Source organism: Mastacembelus armatus, chromosome 1 (genome assembly GCF_900324485.2).
Source record: "Mastacembelus armatus chromosome 1, fMasArm1.2, whole genome shotgun sequence".
NCBI classification, from domain to species: Eukaryota; Metazoa; Chordata; class Actinopteri; order Synbranchiformes; family Mastacembelidae; genus Mastacembelus; species Mastacembelus armatus.
Window position 1 is genome coordinate 4,309,555 of NC_046633.1, and position 20,016 is coordinate 4,329,570.

General features: G+C 41.3%; 1 protein-coding gene across 1 annotated transcript in view; it reads right to left on the bottom strand.

The window, feature by feature from the left end:
* Positions 1-609: 609 nt before the first annotated feature.
* Positions 610-20,016, bottom strand: part of LOC113128200 (protein sidekick-1) — a 204,195-nt gene continuing 184,788 nt past the window's right edge. Inside the window, exons 32-47 of the mRNA XM_026303327.1 lie at positions 18,052-18,253; positions 14,979-15,082; positions 14,822-14,892; positions 13,886-14,021; positions 12,682-12,738; positions 12,467-12,568; positions 11,223-11,338; positions 7,438-7,624; positions 7,190-7,327; positions 6,937-7,098; positions 5,990-6,115; positions 5,303-5,467; positions 4,649-4,786; positions 2,878-2,998; positions 2,574-2,703; positions 610-2,359 (exon numbers count right to left, since the gene is read on the bottom strand). Coding sequence (XP_026159112.1) covers positions 2,054-2,359; positions 2,574-2,703; positions 2,878-2,998; positions 4,649-4,786; positions 5,303-5,467; positions 5,990-6,115; positions 6,937-7,098; positions 7,190-7,327; positions 7,438-7,624; positions 11,223-11,338; positions 12,467-12,568; positions 12,682-12,738; positions 13,886-14,021; positions 14,822-14,892; positions 14,979-15,082; positions 18,052-18,253 — 2,261 coding nt within the window. The 3' untranslated portion in view covers positions 610-2,053. The remainder of the gene's footprint in view (positions 2,360-2,573; positions 2,704-2,877; positions 2,999-4,648; positions 4,787-5,302; positions 5,468-5,989; positions 6,116-6,936; positions 7,099-7,189; positions 7,328-7,437; positions 7,625-11,222; positions 11,339-12,466; positions 12,569-12,681; positions 12,739-13,885; positions 14,022-14,821; positions 14,893-14,978; positions 15,083-18,051; positions 18,254-20,016) is intronic.

Genomic DNA, 20,016 nt, shown 5'->3' on the forward strand with positions numbered 1-20,016 from the left:
TGGGTGAACAAGCCAAAACGTTGCACTTCATAGCTCATTTCAGATTAGGATTTTACATATGAATATGTACAATTAGGTGTTAAAAGTCAAAGCAGGGGTTTGTTTATTGTAAGAGCCTGAAGCCTGAAGTGTTTTTAGGACCCTTTGTCATATTTAAAGCCCAGTGGCTCTAAACTCAGTAACATTATCGGGTAAATTATCAAGATTTGTTTATAAAAACTGTTTGTCCCTCTCCAATTAATTATCTCATGACCTTCTGATTCTTAGTTGGTATTTCTACTTAAAGGACACCACTGCTTCCTCCACCACTGTATTCCAGTTTGTATGCCACAACTCTAAGTATTGCACTTTTCCTCTGCTAAATAATGATCTCTTACATGTCTGTTTATCACTTCAATTACCTGCCGGAATCAATTTCTTTCAGGGTTATTTTAGGTTAACATAGTGCAAACATGTTAAGGCACAGCTTATATGTATGTAATGTCGAGGAAGAGGCATAGACTCAGCGTCCCAGCACTAAATCAGACCACACAGACACTTTGTTAAAGAAGAACCATTTATTCACACAGTGTATGAGAGGCAAAACAAGCATGACAGAGTGAGGGCAGCTGCTGGGGGGCTGGTTGAAGAATCTATAAATTATACACAAGCAAAAACTTACAGATGATTTTCATTTGCACTTAAAGAGAAGTACAAGTTACATATGTGTCAGCCTGACTGCTGGAGTCCAGATAGTGAGGCCGTATGGGTCAAAGTTCAACCACGATCAGTCTGAACAAGAATGATTCTCTAAAACATCCTGTAATCTCATTAACATGGATTTATTTTTTTAATGATTCCTGTTACACTTTTCCTGTTAAAACCATCAGTGTAGCTGTGAACTCTCTCTGGTGCACAAACATCGCAGAACCACGTACAACAACACACAAGTAAAAAGGGTTTCCCTGTACAAAATCCATCTTAAAAATACAAACATAGGTACAATGGCACACTTCGCTGAGCAGTGAACAACAGAAACTGATGAACAGGCTTCTAAACTGAGCATAGAACCATTTATGCCCACATGCGTGTATGCACACACATCATGCCTGAACAGACTCACACACACACACACACACACACACACACACACACACACACACACACAAACTTATAAAAATGAAAACCAAATAAAGATGAAATGTGTGGGATTTGGCTCAGTGCAAGCAGTATGGCTTGGGAGGCTGCGGTATAAGGAGCATTGACAACAGGCAGTAGACGGTTATAAAAATGTATTCATATATTTCAATCTGAAGCCCCACCAACATCTCGCTGAGAACGCCTTAAGTGCTGAAGAACCCACACTCACTGTCTGTTTCTCAAGTTCAAACACAGTGATTATCAACTGTTATTTTTTCTTTTCCTCTGTGTGGTGGTCTTTTAAAGTTGACAGCCTCACGTTTGTGTACAAGAACTAGTCTGTCAACAAAAGCTGCTCCCTCCAGTGCCGTCTTAATAATTCTCCTCATCCTTGAAGTTGCTCTCTCCCAGTGGGACTTGCTGAAATGGCGCATCAGAGAGTTTGTGTGTGTATTTGTGCACTTGAGTGTAAATACAGAAAACAGAGAAGAAGCGTTGTGCAGAAATTCCACCAGTTCGAGGTTGAATTCCGTCCTCGACATTTACACAAACCGACTCACTGAGCTCTGAGCTCTCGCTGGAGAGTCTGGAACAGGTAGCAATATTTGTTGGTGCCGCCAGCGTGAATGTGTGTGTGGAAACGAGAACAGTAACTGTGTGTAAGCACAGTGACACAGAGGCATAAAAGAGTAGGAGAGCACAGATGCTCGTCGACACAGTGAGGATCTTTGTGAACGAGGGGAGAAGGCGAGTGAGAAGTGTAGGTTTAATTCTTTGGGGGAGTCTGTCCCACGTCTCCTCATGTCCTCGTCTCCTCCTCCCCTTTCCTCCAAAGCCTCTGGCTCTTCCTCCTGTAGTCCAAACACACACCGGCCCCCTCCTTCAGTTTGTGTTTGTGTGTGGATACCAATTTGTGCAGATTTTGTCTTTAGAGTCAAACAAATGAGGAGAATCCCGTCACTGGGGTGCGTGACCCTGGCGGGTTGGTGTTGGGGTTGACATGTGTGTGCACAGGCTGCCCTGTGGGTGTGTACGTGCCGCCTGTGTTGTGCTGGGTGACCACGGTTTGGTAATAGGGCTCTGTGTCTGCAGTGGCACATTCCTCGTAGCTGAAAGGAGTGCCCATTCCTTTAAGGCCTTTGGGTTGCCGCTTCCAGGAGTTGTAGTAGGTGGGGTCGCTCATGTAGTGGTTGACGAAGGAATGCTTTGGCTGCTCATCCTCATAGTCACTGTCTGTTAACTGGAGACAAACACAACCACACACAGTAGGGGTCAGATTATATATTATAGACATATAGTGTACTACATTTACTGTCCATCATCTTATTTGAGTGTCCAAATTTTAAAATGTATGCTCAGTAGAGTCTCTCAATAATTCCCACCACTTAATTAGCTTTAAATCTGAGGGACAGACAGTCAGTGAGAGAGAGAGAGAGGAACAGAGAGGGACGGACCTCTGACTCTGAGACCTCAGTGGGTTTCTCAGTGAGTGTGGTGCTCTCAGTGTGCACTGCTCCATTGTAGTTGTTACAGATGTCCTCATCAGAGTAGTGCAGACCGCCTGGACTGGGCCTGGGAGGAGACCTGTGAGCACGCACGCACGCACGCACGCACGCACACACACACACACACACACACACACACACACACACACACACACACACACACACACACACACACACACACACACTAACAATCAGTGTCACATCGACAAATTAACTTGAAGAAATCCAAGAAGGTGTGAGAGGGAGTGCTGACCTGGTCCCATTCTTTTTCAAAAAGGAGTTCTTGGTGTTGAGTGTTCGGCTGTTGAGCTCCAGAGCCGTGAATCCTCCATTGTCCAGAGTTACAGACTCCTCTGCTGTGGACATGTGCTTCCCTGGGGGAACAAGGAACAGGAATCATATGGAATCAATTCAAATAAATACTACAAATTCAAAGCAGTTCATATGAGATGGCCCCTGAGAATTTTTTCTATAATTCTTGCTTTTTCTGTACACTAACTTTATGTGCAATATCCTGTTTGTTTATTGTGCGTTCACCTACCTCTCAGGATTGAGAATAAGAAGCAAATGAATCTAGGATGCAAATTAGGCACTCGGGCAATAACCGCAGAGAAAACCTTCATAATTTACCCACAAATAACCATAAAAATGGAACAATAAAGGAAACGTTGCCATGTTTTAAATTGGGAGAAATATGATTTGAACACACCAAAGTGCTCTGGATGATTTAAGGTCACATCCTTTTCACTCTTCTCTCATGTCTGTGCAGTCACCCTGCCTGCTCTGCCTCTCTCCCCTACTACTGCACCCCCCCCCACTCTGTTTGATCACCCCACTGCCCAGAGGTTGCACTGAAGTTTTCATGGCAGCTGTCCTGATGTAACCTGTGCTTGTTAGGGATAACTCTATTACAGGCAGACACACTTAGAAAGTGGCTGCTATGCTCACAGCTGAGAACTGGAGGCCTGTGAGGAGAAGAAACTAAAAGGAAAACAGAAAGAAAAGCCTGAACATGAAGGAGTTAAGCTTTAGATTAATATCTGGGCAACAGACCACACAAACTAACAGTGTTTTGTCATAATGAGGAGGAAGTGTGTCCTTCAGTCCATGTTTGTGAGTATCCTTCCCTCGAAGACTCTGATCCTCCAGCTCAAGGACTGCTGAGCTCTCAAATATATCAGATATAAAAGAGCAGCCCAGGCATGTGTATCTGAAGTCATAGTGAATATCAGAGTTAGCACTTACTCCTGTGGCATTTCACAGTGGAGCAGTGAATCTAGACTGAAGAGAACTTTAGTTAAGTAACTGATATAGAATTAAACAAACCGTTATATATCTCATGTGTAAATTGTGGAGCTTTTATTAGCCGTAATACATTCAGTTGCTGATAAGCTTGAGAGAAATCTTAGAAGTCTGGATGAAGCCTTAGAAACTAAACTTTAGCTTGTATCATGGCATTTATGTGTGTGTCTCTAAACTCTTTCAGCTGCTCTCTTTAATCGTTAAATGATATTCCACAGCAGGTTTATAAGTTTAGTTTAGAGTTGTAAGTGTTAAATCTACTGGCAATGGCTCAGCTACTATCAAAAATGAATGAGCTATATTCAAAAATGCACAGAAGTTACAGTGGAGCTGCAGTCAAATCATTTTTACTCAAATGCCTCCAGATTCTGTTTGTCCCGAATTATCCCAGTGAAGGAACTAGGGTGACCTTTTCCTCGCTCAAATGGCCACTTATGGGTGGCAGAGGTGCTGCAGAAACATGGCTGTTACAGGCAATTTTGCTCTGTACAAGTGAGTTGATTCATGTCTCAACTTCTCAGAATCACAAAAAGTGCAGTAAATTGCAACGGATCAGTGGAGGTTACAGCTTGTCGAAGGTAAGTGGAACAACAGAAATGTGACTGAAGAGAGAAAAATGCCATCCTCAAAAAAAAAAAATCTCCAGGCTGCCACACTGGATGAAATAACATGGGTAACCCTGAAAAGCATTACATTAGACACTGAACAACAGCATTACACACCTGTGCCACAGGCCTTGTACTTAGTGCTGTGTCCATGCAGCAACAGTGTGAAGACCAGGACCAGAATGAGGATGAGTCCCACCAGAGCCATGACCAGCAGGAACCACCACTCCTCATAGAAAGGACGTTCCGACAGTGCTGCAGGCAGAGATATTAACGTTTATCAGGGAGATGTCAACTTTTCTTTTGCTGTTGTCCATCTTGATGCTGTAGTTTGTCCCTCAGGAACAGAAACATTCCTACCAGACTGTAAATGACTTTTTGAAGGCTGACTATAATTGAGAGACACTGTTCTACTATCATAAATCCTATACGGATGATTCTCCAAGCTCACAAAACTACTGTGTAAGATGATTTACAACATCTCTTCCACCAGGTCAGGTTATTCTGTAAAATTAGACAGATAATTAACATTGGGAAAAATATGATGCATGTTGTCAGGCTGGAGGCATGTTGTTAGGCTGTCTCCTGCAAAACAGGCAGAGTTGTAGTCCCTACCTCTAGATGGCAGCACATACAAACACACATAACAACCACAGTAACCTCCTGCAGTGCATCCAGCAGACTGAGAATGCAGTCAAAACCCAATCAGACAAGTCTGATCACCCTGGGTATGTTCATTAACCTGATCTCCAGCGGTGTGTGTGTGTTTACCAGCAAGAGCAGCAGAGGGTGTACTCGGCTGTCCGTAACCATAGCGATTAACAGCAATGACTCTGAACTCGTAGCTGATCCCTGATCTCAGACGCTCCAGAGGCACTGAGACAGACCTGCTGCTGGGTGGGAGGAATCTGACGAAGGAATCCCATACTCCTTCATCTGCAGAGAGAGAGAGAGAGAGAGAGAGAGAGAGAGCACGGGAGAGATAGTTTGATGGATGGGCAGGCAAAGAAAAGAGAGGGCAATCCATTTGAGGATTAGTCCCTATCAAATATATGATGACATTCAAAAAAATGATAAATTAAGTGAATTGGCAAATTACATTTAAGATGATAATGATACTGCGGTGATGACTATGATGACTTGTTACAGCTGATTAAAGGGTATTACCATTATTATCAAAAGCAGAACTGAACCACAACAGAGAGTTCAAACTGTTTCTCTCAGGTGTTCCCTCCCTGTATTACCCCTCTGGTAATCTTTATTAGAAAATTGCAGCTGACTTGATTTGCCCAGCAGGTGTTGATGAACCTGGTGAGAGCTGTGCTATGTAAGCTTGTAAGAAGGTTAGCACTTAACCTTCCTTTTGATTAATGGAAAAATTAGTGCATGTGATGAATAGATGCATGTCAAATAACTTAGGACTGACTTAGCAGTGTGTCCGCCTGTGTCCGAGCTTACCTGACGGACGAGCCTCAATAACATATCCAGTCACAGGTGCTGCACCAACATCCCCCTCTGACCAGTGGATATTAAGAGACGAGGACGTCTTGGTGATGGACATTTCCATAGGTGAGCCAGGGGAACCTGTGATGTGCCGGGACACAGAAATACAAATGATAAATAAAAAACAGGAATATGCAATATACTATGTTTCTGAGGACACAGAGTCCATGTTTTCCATTCTATATCCCAGTATTAAGCAAAAGGGTTTTTCCGATGGCATACGATCTGAACATACTAATGGAGAGCACTTTTAACTGTTAGTTAAATCTGTGTCAAATCCTATATTAACACTAACACAATCAATTCAGGTCATTAGATAGGAGCTATTTACTGCTTGTACTGTTTGGTGACAAACTGATACAGATGCTCAGCACAACAGAAATAGTTCATCTAGGCTGTTTATCTGCTGTGACTACAGGTTGACACTGGGGTTAACTACACTGGAATCACAGCTGAAAACTCCTGAGGGTTTAGAATAAAGACTGTTTTCCAATTTCTCCCATTCTGCCAACACTGCATCAATGCAGCCTAAACCCTAAGTCTAACCCTAAAAGTGACTTCATTAATTATGTAGTCAATCTGCTGCTATTATGATTCTCACTGAATCATTTCTGTCAAAGTGCTGTGGCCACTTTTCAAGCAAAATGCCAATTATCCTTAGTTTCAGTGTGAGTGTTTGCTGCTTTTCTCTGATTCCTGTGACTGTAAACTGAAAATCTTTGGGTCTTGTTCTGTCTGTCAGACAGTTTTATTTACCTTTAACATACTGAGCAATTTATCGGTTGATGGAGAAAAGTCATCAGAATAATCAATAATGAAGATACCAGCTAGTTGCAGCCCAAGTCCATAATGTGACTGCAAAATCAAATATTTTTCACATCAATAATGCAAGCTGTGCTTACCTTGCACAGACTGGGCAGTGATGTTTGCCTGTATGGGTGGTCCATAGCTGACTGTGAGAGCCTGAACATTGAATGTGTATGTTGCTCCTTTGACCAGGTCCCGAACTTTCAGCCATCGCTGCCAGCTGCCCTTCACGTCCACTGTCACAACTTTACTCACTCCTGCACTCACACAGACAATTCAGCAGAAATGTCAGTGCCCTCCTCAACCTCCTCCTCTTCTTTCTGTCAGTGTGTGCATGTGTGTGCATACCTTGTACAGGAGCTGTGGGCTGGTAGATGATCCTGTATCCCTCCAGCTGTCCGTTGGGAGTGAGTGGAGCCCCCCAGGACACATTGACACTTCCACCCGTCACCTCTGAGAAGGACAGGTAGCTGGGCTGGCTGGGAGCTGCCAGCACATAAAGGATGACAGTTGCAATAAAAGCAAGAGGAAAAAGAAATATAATATGAAGCGTGGTCATTTTGTTTTTACAGAAGACAACTGTTATGACTCCTTACCAGACTGCATGGTTCTGGCCCCACGGGGGTCGCTAGGCGGTCCGTCTCCAGCCGTGTTGAAGGCGGTCAGTGTGACCAGGTAAGGTGTATAGCTGGAAAGGTTGGTAAGATGCACACAGGTGTCTGGAACAAAAATCACTTTCACCTTCTCACTCTGGTTCTGTTTGTCCCTCTCCCAGTAGTGGATCTACAATATGGAAAACAAATACTGTCAACAACACAGGCTCTGTTCTTCCGATTCACTTCATTCCTGCTAGCTATATGCATTATTTATTTCTCTCCTGTGCTCCTGAGGGTCCCTTATTGATCCTTATAAAATACAAGTGTTCATATGCTGCTTTACTAGGTGGAGAAAGTTGGTTATAGAGAGATTTGTTTAGGCAATGACAGTTTAACAGAAGGGCAAAGTAGGTGTTATTTCTTAGTGAACACACCATTGGTCTGGTCCAGACATACACAGTGACTGTCTTCTCTGTTTTATGTGAAAATACATTAGGACTGCAGAGGAGTTTTGGTTCTGTCACATATATTTTGAACTTCATACATACATACTCTAGGATTTAAATCTGCAATCACATAACATGGGATTTGCTCATTTTAACCAATCCAAGTGACCAATCAAAAATGCAGAATAAAAGCCATGCGTGTAGCCCAACAGTACACGGCACTCCCAGCCTGTGTTCTTGTATCTTTTTCACGTCCTCAGTATGAAATAATAATCATGGACATGACCATTAACTTTCATGACATGGGCCAGTAATGAAGACACACAGGCTATTTCAGCCGGCCTCTGTAAGCTTAAACAGAACAAAGGTCACCAGATTGTTATGCCCAGTACAGTGAGATCAATATCAATATTAAAGCCCCGGAGTGTAAAGCTTGTGAATGTCACAATTTAATGATGCCAAAATATCAATATAAAACATATTCAAAGCTGTGATGAAGCAGGTCTAAAGTTCAGACTCTGTTAGTTATTCAGGAATATTGTTTCTGTGGCTTCTTGGCACCTCAGTTGGACCAATGTTATTATTCTTGCTTAAGTTTTGTAAAACTGGTGATTTTAAGAAATGTGTTACTTAACTGACTTTGAGAAAACAAACTATTTCAGAAATTGTGTGACATCACAGTCTAGGTCACATACTTTTAATGAAACAGCCTGTTAATAATGAGAGGAATATTTTTGATATTTTACAGCAGTAACAAAATCTGATGAATTAAAACAGCTTGCCTATCTCTCCTAATGTTACTGCAAAAGTGCATGGATGGTGTCATTGCTTTGACATAGACAACTGCTTTAAAACTAATCCTTCCCAAATTGCTCCATTTTGTTTAATCCAAACTCTAATCTAAGAAACAGTTTCTAGCCCTTAATGTGGTAAACGACAGCTAAGGGTCCAGCGAACTAGACTGGTTTTACATAGGAAGTACCTTGACTTTCCCCCCACGCACTGTACAACATACAACAAGGTTACAGAGTCTCATTCATTAGAGATGAATCAGAAACAGCATAGTGTATATACAAAAGATCTAAGAGTGAGAAAAAAAGCCGTAGCTGCTACAGTTCTTCTCATTGCGGTTCATTTTCACTTTAATTTGAAATGTTTTGGCTTTAAGTGCAAATTTACTGAAAAACAAATATTCTCCAAAGCTGTGCAAGAACAACACATTTTCAGCATGTTTCCTCCACAAAGATTCAACAACAATCTGCCACCAAGCTACCAAATCACATAGTATATGACTCATACGCTCATTCAAACTCTAATTAGATCATCAAACTAGCCGTCAACTGGCAGTTTTCAATGTGTTGGTCGATCTGTGGACCAGCAGTGAACCAGTGACATGAATGCACAATGAGAAACTGGCAGATATTGATGCGATACGACTGATTTGGCACCAGTGTCATGTCAGCCAACAACCACATGCAGCAGTTTGACAACATTTACCATGCACCAAGTAACTTCAGATGGTAATAAATATGAAAACATCTTTAGATATTTAAATGCCAATATTTAGCAGGAGTTTAAATAATGTTTTAATCATCAGATCTGTGGCAGCAATCAATAGCAAAGACAATGATTATGTATGTAATGTATTTATACATTTTTTAATTTAGCTGCTATATACTGTATTTCCAACAGTTTTATTTTCTAGAACATAAAGAGTCACAGTGCAGTTTGGTTTATAAACTAAAACAACAGCCAAGAGCTACTTTTGGTAAAGGGTCCATTTTGTTATTAGTCCTAATACAAAGCACTACGAAGCACCATGAGCTATATTTAAAACTTCCAAACTTGGAAGTAGCAGCTTATAAGTAGCACTTGAGGGCAGCATTAAACCATCTGTGTCGTTCTGCAAGCTCTCACAATAATGAGATACAGAATAAGTCATCCATTAGCTCAGTTTAAAATCAAAATTTGGCACCTTCTGCAGAAGAGGGGTATTTCCATTTTAAATATTTTATTTTTAAAAAAAAAAGGAAATATCTTTTGTGATGCTTTATTCTAATGTTTTGGTAAAAAGTCTAGGTCATTTTGTAATCCACTCTACTGTTGTTTGAAGGATTTATTTTAGTATTCGGTGAGAGTGGTAGACCTTCAGGATTAGGCTAAAAAAGCAATTTGAAGTTGCCATGAATTAGCATGATTTTGATCTGATTTGATAAGATCAAGAACCTAAAATGGATTTCTCTTTTGTTAAAGAGTTGATTTAAGCCGTGATGAAAACCTGCACATGGATGGCTGTTTCACACCGGATAAAATATTTGATCTTATTTCTGTTTTTTTTATGTGTTGACTGAGCTTCTATTAGAAATAACTGACCAATTTTGGGAAGGATGGGATCATGCACCTGGAAGAATTAAGGTTAAAAAAGATTCATTTGATATTACAAAGAAAACTGCAGTTATGGACTGCAACACAAATCGCAACACAAATGATTGATTTGTACAGAAGGTTTATCGTTGCTACTCGGGATAACATTTAGTAACATAGAACCTTTTACGTCGGGTGTATTTGAGAGATTCTACTTGACAGCAGGTGCATCGTTCGGTATTACCTGTTATCCCTTAGCCATCACACTCGGTGTGTTTAACAGGTCCTCTAGGGCTTTTCCGTAAACTTCAACTATCAAAAAATACTCTTGCACTGAAGTTTACATTCAGTCCTACCTGCCGTCTGTGCTGCTCATCTAACAGAGTAGGAGTGTTAACAGAAGTCAGAACCTATAAATTCATTAAACATTCTTTCTTTGCTCTATTTCTCTGGTCTTAATCTCCTTAACCCTCTGTGCCTCACACTCCCCTCCCATGTCCATCCATCTCTGGTAGTTTAAACGCATTCCCTCGATCCTCTCCTCTAATCAGGATTCTACAGGGATTACTTGCTCATCTCATTCCTTCACTCTGCAAATATTACATTCCCTTCTTTCTTCCCCCCCCCCCTCTACGCCTGCAAAAATCAATGTGTCTAAAGCAGGACAGATAACCTTGTGTTTGAAGTACTAAGAGCAAGGAGGTGGGACAGGGGAGTTGAGGGGGAGAGACAGGCAGAGGAGTGATACTGAAACCATTAAAGGATATTCAGACTCTTCCTCTAACTTAATTCTCTTTCTTTCTCTCATGTGTATGGAATACTTTAAGGTGCAGCAGAACAAAACCCTCAAAGACAAAAGCAGAAACATTTTAAATAAAGACATAAACTGTGCTATGCTGTTCAGTTTTAGTTCTGTCTCATAAGTATCTGCAATGAGGAACTCATTGTGTGTCTACATGTTTGTTTTTCTGTCACCTTATATCCTTGGATGAGTCCGTTCTGGGTCTCCACGGGGGGTGTATCCCATGTCACTTCCAGTGTGGAGGGAGACACAGCTGACACCTTGATGGACTGGGGGGCCACTGATGGAGCTGCAGGAGGAAAAATGTCAGAGTCACTGTATATTGAACTTGGTGTTAAAGTGGGAAGTACAGAATATATGTTCAACCCGTACAATTAGACTAGGCCTAAGGCAACAGCTTGTTACTCCACTGTACCACACATATGCATGAACATCCAGCACTGTGCACCTGAGGGTAGAGAAAAGACCATATCACCCCATTTCATCATCCCCCTCCAGTCTTTTCTGCCTCCCCCTGCTGCTCCCCGTACTTATCCACCGCTCTCTCTGCATGCGATAGCCTACTAAACTCTACACACACACACACACACACACACTTACACATACCATGAATAAGAATGCAGCATAGGTCTGATGGAGGGGGTGTGAGATATTGAAAAAATGTGTGGGTATCACTATCATAGTGTTCAAATCTGCTTCGTGGTAGTGTGTGTATGTGTGTGTGTGTGTGTGTGTGTGAGATATATTTGCTCTCCTGTCTGTCCTGGTTTGATGCTCCTGTGAAAGTTAAACAGGGGTCGGGCCATCACTACAAAATACATGACCTTGTGCAGCTCTTCATGACATTCAGATGTGTGCACATGCATGCACACGTAGACCCCTTTAGCATTACACACACACACACACACACACACACACACACCCCCTATTAGAGAGCCTGCTGAGCCTCTCAAAGGCAATGTCACGCATGGGGCTATGAGATCAAGACAGGAGGGGTGGCCATGACAAAGCAAGAAGGAGAAGCGAATTAGAAAATGTCAAGAGCACGAGACAAAACAGAGACAAAACAATCCACAACTTAAGATCCACTTACAACCACTTACTAACTATACAAAGTATCACGTACTAGACCAAGTGATAAGCATATCATTTGGTTTAACTAAGCAGATAGAGTGGGTTACTGCTGAAAGCTCTGTAAATTGGTAGTAAGTGAACCTTGAGTGAGGATTATATTGAGAAGTAAATATAAATTAAAACAGGAAGGTGCTCTGTGCTCCACAGCAACAATCGACAAATTCACTTCAAACTAAATGTTTCTGGAATTATATCCTACAAATGTCAGTGTTCATTAACAAGACATGTAGATCACATATTAATACTGGAACCAATCTGACAGCTTCCTGCTGTTTTCACCTACCTGCCTCTCCAACAGACACCTCAACTGGGGTGGAGGGTGGACTCTCTCCCATGATGTTGTAGCTTGTCATAACAATCTGGTAACGTTTGAACCTCTTCAGCTCTATAAAAGAATAACAGCATTTTTTAAAAATCCCTGACAGTAGTTCCTCATTAAGCTAACTAAAACAAAATTCCCTGGAGCTTCACTTCTCATTTCCATTTGAAATGACTTACGTGTTAACTCGAACTCTGTTAGCGAGGCACTGCTGACGGTCTTAAAGGTGCTCTTGGCTTGAGAACGGGGAGAGAAAGATGGAGGCAGAGCACATCAACACATGCTTCAAGTTTAACAATAAACTGTAATTATAATGCCATTTAAATGACAGTATTTAACAGAAAAATGTCCAAAAGACATTAATGTACCAATACCCTTGTCAGACAGTGGATATTGGATGAACACAGAACTAACCATCTGTCAATCTAGTGAAGCGGATACTCCATCTACTCTAAAGTACTCCAGGCTGCACAGTGCATAATAAGGTTTGATTATTGCCATGTTGTAATACAATATGGGTGGCCACAAAATAAATAAATAAATAAATAAAAAAAACAGTGACCCAGTGAAAATAAGTTGCTTAATCTCTCATCTTGGCCACACACATCACTGGTCCACAGAAATTAAATCTAACATCTGCCACATTTGTCAGTGTACATACCTGTACATCCATCAACAGTTAAATTGTAATTCATAAATAAAGCCCACCCCCACGCTCCCAAACAGCAACTGTCCAATCAATAGCTTCGAACAAATAACCAGGCACAGCAGATTTCCTAATTTCGTGAAGCAGTGTGAATAGGAATGAAGCAAGAGTGATATTCAGCATTTAAAGAGTTTGCACTAGTCATCAGGAATTACTTCTGAGGCCGAGGCTGAGGAGCACATCTTCAACTATACAAAGTAGAGTGGTCATAGTTATGCAGGCTAAGCAGCCAGAGAGGGAAAAAAATAACAGCCTCCTCAACTTACCTATAATACAAAGACTAACTCTGCATTGCAAAACATGAACATGGCCGTTACTTTATGTCAATGACATATACAAGGATCATCGGTTATGCAACATCACATTTCAATCAGCTGAAACCATTAAAAAGTACAAAGGAGAACTTATGGTGCTAATGTAAGCTTAGTTTGGTAACTAGCTATAGTGAGAGTTGTAATTTCAGCCATAAATGTGAGCCTTGTTTTTTCTACCACTGGGTGCAACAGGAACCTAGAATTTCAAAAATGATGAAGAATTTGAAGGAATCAAAATAACATCAGAACTGTAACATGCATATGTGCCAAGTTTGAGAGGCAAAGCAATAGAATCAATGAGGGCAATGAGGTTTAGCGAGTGGTCACTGCCATTATCATCATTATTATATTATCATTACTCACTTGTAATGAGGGGACTTGTGTTGTTTTTGGTTGTCTGGACTTCTGTTTCTGTGAAAGTGGAGTTGTTTAGCAGGAGCTCTCTGTAGTACAGCCGGTATCCAGTCAACACCCCATTAATACTGTCGTCACTCGGACGCTGGAGACATGTAAACAAGCACACACAGGCACATTTAAACACTATGACATCACATTTCCCAAATCACAAAGAACCTCTAAAATACAGTGCTCATTTTCTCTGTGTAGCGAAGTAACTGACAGGACACCAACAGACTGGGGTTTTATCAGTGATGTCCACTTTAAAGGGCTGGTGGATTGGTCTGGCTCTAACCCACACAGACAAAGTGATGCTTCAGTGGGTTTGGCACTCTTGTAAAGGATGATGAAATTGCTGGTGACTTTATTTTCATTGCCTCCTTCTGCTTTGACATAAGGCTAAAAGGAGCGAGAGAAGACATTTCCAAACAGAAGAGGAAGAGTGATGAGCAGCTGAGGAGCTAGGCTGTCTTTACTGTCTGCGCAGATGTCACTGTTGTTCAAAACCACCTCTGTTTATCCATAACACTCCTTTCTTTTGTTTTTCTCTGTTGTTGCTCATGCTTGCCTTCTAACACATCCCCTGCTGTTATATCCTCATTAACAGTGAGAACATTTCTCTTCTACACCCCAGACTGACCATGCGTCCCTCCCTCCATTCCTCCCAATCGTCTTGTGCTGCCCTCTGACCTTTCTTGATTCAATAAATAATGATAATTGCATCCTCAAACACACAAGCAAAACAATCACACATACAAACAATGCATTAAATAAATCTGCAGGGGACTCCTTCTTCCAGCGAGTGATTAACCTGGACTCAAGAGTTCTGTGTAGGTCTGTGTGTACATTACGGACTATAGATGAGTCTCAGGGATTGCTGTTGAGTTAGAAGTCCGAAAATACCTTCCACTGCACCAGGACTGAGGTAGTGGTTGTTGGTTTCACTGCGAGGATCACTGGAGGCTCATCAGGCACTGGAAAGACAACAGAGATAAAGAGTGAGGAAGAGAAAAACAGACTTTCTTCCCCCGCCTGCCCTGTCAGTGTCCCAGTGTCTCACCATCCTGCAGGGTTGTAACAGCCTCCGTGTCTTTACTGGGGATGCTGTCTCCTACATCGTTGGTGGCCAACATCCGAAACCTGTACGATGTGAAAGGCTTGAGCCTGCAGACACAAACACACACAGACACACATGAACAGGTGGGCACAAAAATGGTTTTTAAATATTTATTCTCATCAATTCATCATAAATAATATTTTCATTTTAATTCAACACATTTTTGTGTTGAGCAGCTAAAACTGTCACAATATGAACGTGATTTTATTACTAAAGTAAATGGATGCAAGCATGGCATTTGTAATTTAGCTAATAAAACAGCAATACAGCTGAGCTCATAATATCACTACAAAAGTCTTGTCAGCACAACTGTAGCTGAGGGCAATATGTTTCTGTGTGGAGGTAGTCAGCAAAACCTTTCTTTATAGGTGCACTGAGCTCACACATTGCAAATACATGCAATACTTGTTCATCCGACTGTCATCTTTCAATTCTTCCTTCAACAATGTGCCAATGTGTTTCCCCTTAAGGTTTCTCACCAAAGAGCACGCTGATTATCTGCATTTACTTCCTTACAAAACCTTCTTTTGATTCTTCTCTTAGTCTACAGCAACACAGTAACAATAAAATGCAAGCTGGAAGGACTGAGCTGCTCATCAGAACATTGCTCTACAGCACCACAAGCGGCCAGAAATCACCACTGGGCACATGAAACATCCCCTCTCACAGACATGTTTTGCTCTTTCAGTGGCCTTTGAAGATCAGACTCTGTCTTGAATAACAATTATCTCACACCTTTCCTAATTGTCTCCACTACCAAAGTATTTTTACTGCCACACTATCTGCATCTCTCCTCTGTGGAGGGTGAAAGCATTAAAAAATATAACAATTTAAAGCAGCGATTTGGAAAACAATCTACTCCAGAGCCACTTATAATCAGCCCAACAAACACAAGGCCTTTGTTAGGGACTAGCTGAACAAGTCCGCTGCATGGTGCCTTATAGGATACTAATAGTTTAAATGTACCCTCTCTTACACACTGTCGGAAATTGGTTAACATTTAAAAAAGACAGACTGCAACAAAACAATCATTTTTCCTGATTTTAATTGATCTAACCTATTATTAACATGAGTTAACAGGAGGTGTTTGATAATTAGTAAGAAGAAGTCATTCAGCTTCTACTCACACATCTACCTGCAAGCTCCTTCTCCAGACTTTATTTACTGAGTGCCTAGGAGACTACAGAGGACCAGTTAGAAATTCAGCGGGTGACAGGAGAACTGCTCAAGTGTCTTTTTGTATAATAATGAGCCAGGCCCAACAGGGGACAAGGCCCTGTGGGGTTGTGGGTATCGCAGGAACAGAACATCAAAGGCACCAAAGTGGGTGGGGTACCAACAACACTGGGAAGATGTTAAGGACTGTGTTTGGAAGTGTATGTCTGTGTGTGTGTGGACTATGTTTGTGTCTCCACATCAGCCTGAGGACTTCGATGTTTTGGTTCTAAAGATGTCTCAGTGGAAAACAACAATTAAGGAAAGAGAACGAGTAAGTGTGAGTGTGAGCATGCAGAGATGTAAGCTAATTCGTCCATCCGGCGCCGTAATGAGAGCATTCAGTGGCAGAAACGGCATCAAAACAACAACAGCAGCACCACCATCATGGCAGGAAGAGTCTCCCTGTGGCAGCTTGAAACAGGCTGGTGCAGACACACTGAGAACACTCTTCAGCATTTCAAATAGCCCTGTGATAGCAAAGCACCTCACACAGCCACAAAAGGGAAGTCTCATGCAAGAACACATACAATGCATTAGTAAAGTCACATCACAGTACTGCTATCCAGTCTGACCACTATCACCTGCTGCCACAATAACAGTCTCACAGGGAAGAGAGAATGGAGAGATAAAGAGAGAGGAAGAGAAAAATAAGACATCCAATAGGAGTGAAGCCCTCTTCCACGGGACGAGTGGGGATGATGTTTGAGGATGTGTGAAGGAAAAAATACATGCCTGATGGTTTTTAAAAGCGCTGGCTGTGGATGGATGGATGGAGGGAATGAGGTGGTGACAACAAGAGGGATGACAGATGAAAAGGTAAAAATGGTTGTAAGAGACGATGGACAACTGAGCAGACAAACTTGAAAGCATGAAGGTGGAGTGAGAAAGTATTAAGAGAAAAAGCCTGCGAGCAGTTCCTGCTGTGCCTGTGTGATTAGGTGACTGAGATCTCCATGTTTCTACAGTGATTATGATTACTCTACTCTCCCTGATGTTGCTTTGTGAGTTGTTTTTTTCTACACAAACATTTTCTGTATTTTTCTACTAAATAAACCAAATTTGTCCTTCATTCATTCTTATTCTATTGTTTGCTTTGAGAATTGAAAACCTCTCCCTGTCTGCTGCGCTGCCCAAGGATCCATAAAAATTAAAACTGTTTTAAAACTGTTTTTGAAATTGTTTTAATTCAAGTCCCTCATGTCATGTTAGTGCTTTGTAAGAAAAGACAAAAACAGCATTGTAGGATTTTTTCCTTGAGATTGACTGATTGACTGTTAGGTAAGCCCTATTTTACAATAACAATGGCAGCTTTACCACTCCAAACTGTTAGTGGTTTTTGAAACAATGACTCCTTGATTTCACACAGAGGTAGAGTACGAGCAACCATCAATTTTGTCAGCTGAAATGATAGCTGCAGTGTAAGCTCCAGGAGTTGTTTGAAACACTGTCTGAGATAAATAACTAAAGCTAAAGCTAATAACACCTTGTTGCTGTGAACAGAGCTAACCTGAACCATATGAAGAAAGAGTCAACACTGTTCCATCCATTCCTTCCATTCTTTGTTCTTGTGTTTTGGTTTTGGAAAGACTTTAGAGACTCCACCCTCTGAACTCTCTGAATATGACAGGCCTGCTGCATGTAATTACGGTTGATAAGCTATGGAAGGTCAATTACTGCTTGGTGAGTGGTTTTAGTAAAGAGATAGCTGGCATTAAAAAATGTACTACGTTGTTGCCCCTCAAGCAGCTGTGTGTGTACATTTATGCTTGTGAGTGCACACGTATGCACACATGTTTACCTGTCAATGGTCCAGGTGGTCATGTTGTGTGGGATGTCAGCAGTGTGTGTTTTCCAGTCCCCACTGGGCAGCTCTTTGACCTGAAGGGTGAAGTACCTCAGGGGAGAGGAGCCGGAGCCGCCCGTCACCCAGTGGAGGCGAAGATGCCGAGATTCAACACCGTCCTGGGGAACAGATAACTTCCTGGGTGGCTGGGGACGCTCTGTGGATGTGATAGGGAGGGGGGAACAGGGAAGATGAAAAGAAGAGAGGAGCGATAAGAGAGGAGTAAAGGGAAAGAAGGGAGAAAAAGTGATGTGATAAAGAAGGAACAGGGGAATTGAAGGGATAGCATGAGAGAAAAACAGTGAACAACAAATTTAAATTTCTAGAACAATTTCCTGTTGGTTACAAACATCCTAGTTGCTATTGTGACACATTCATACATAAAATGATGTTTTAGAAGTCTAACAGTATGTGGCTGTTATGAGGTGAGATGAGATAAACATTATTAATCCCCAAAGGGAAGTTGAGGTAATATTATATCCAATGGTGCACCATTGCTGTTTGTTATAGAGCTTTTTTCACTTAAAAAACTAAGAAACATTTTTGAGCCTGGAGAACAACTTCAGTGCTGTTTCTATAACTGTACTGATATATTGTGTGGTGTTCGTGAATTGAGTAGCCAGATAGAAACAGCACAGCTTTTACTTACAACATGAATGTGTCTAACTTTTACAATTTAGACATCTATTTCTGAGTTTAATTTTAGTCAAAGTTTGGAAAGACTCATTTTGTGCTGTCACAATCACTTTCACTGTCTGTCAGGCAGGCGTTTACATGTAAAACCTTTCTAGAAACCTCTATACACATATATCTAATTAAGAGTTTCATTTTCTAAAGCAGAAATCTGCCTCAGGTCCCATCAGCTTTTTTGTATTTTTGTGATCTTATACCTCAATTACAGAAATGAATCTTTAACAAATTGGTTTACTACAGAGTGAACTGTAACCAGGTTACTGCATGCAAATGCATGTGTGAGTGCCCTGTAGAGAAATATCTGCATTCAGGATGTTTCTCCACTCATTAAATCAGGTCTTATTTACTTTCCCTCTTTTCTGTAGTTATATATATGTTGAAATAAATTGTCTCCTGGACAAATTGAGACCATCACAGAGCATATGCTGCAAATACCTAACATAACACAGGACAGGGTAATATGCATCATTGTGACTGTTGCAACATATAGAAACAAGACACCTAGCCACTGCACTCAGGGAAACAATTTTGAGTATGTGTGTGTGTGTGTCTTTGTGATTCAATTAGAAGATGAAAGATGGCTCTGGGAGTCAGTATCTTTGTACAACTATTTTGGCATTATCTGTGTGATTAGTAGACGTGTGTACAAAGATGCACATGCACACATAAACAAAAATGCAGTTGGGGGGCATAACTGTTTAATTTCAGGGGCATTAGGTTATCGATTAAGTCTAGAAATAAAAGCATTATCGATGCCCTGTGAGGTTTAATTAATCTGCACTTATGTTCAAGCACACACACAAGCAGTCACACACACTGACACACACTGCCTGCCTTCCTTCATTCATCCTTATCACAAGTAATTTAAGTCAAATCTATTTGTCTCTCTTCTTCCCTCACACCCTTATTCTCTACTCCCTTCAGGATTTGAGTATCCTCTCCCTCTTTTGTTTTCCAGATACCATCTGTGTCTCCCATTCAGTTCTCTCCTTGTTCTGTCCCACATTAAAGATCATATTCTGATAATAACCTCATAATTGTCAGAACATGTGCTGCCCTTCTAGCACTTACACAACGGTTTACCGCAAGGGAGTACAGGGGAGAGGAAAAGAGCAGAAAAGAAAAAGAGAGTCCCAGAAGTGAAATGTAGAAGAAAGAGAAAAGGTGGAGTGTGGGGAATTAATTCAGATAAATATGGTACTATATGTTGTCCATTAACTTATCGGC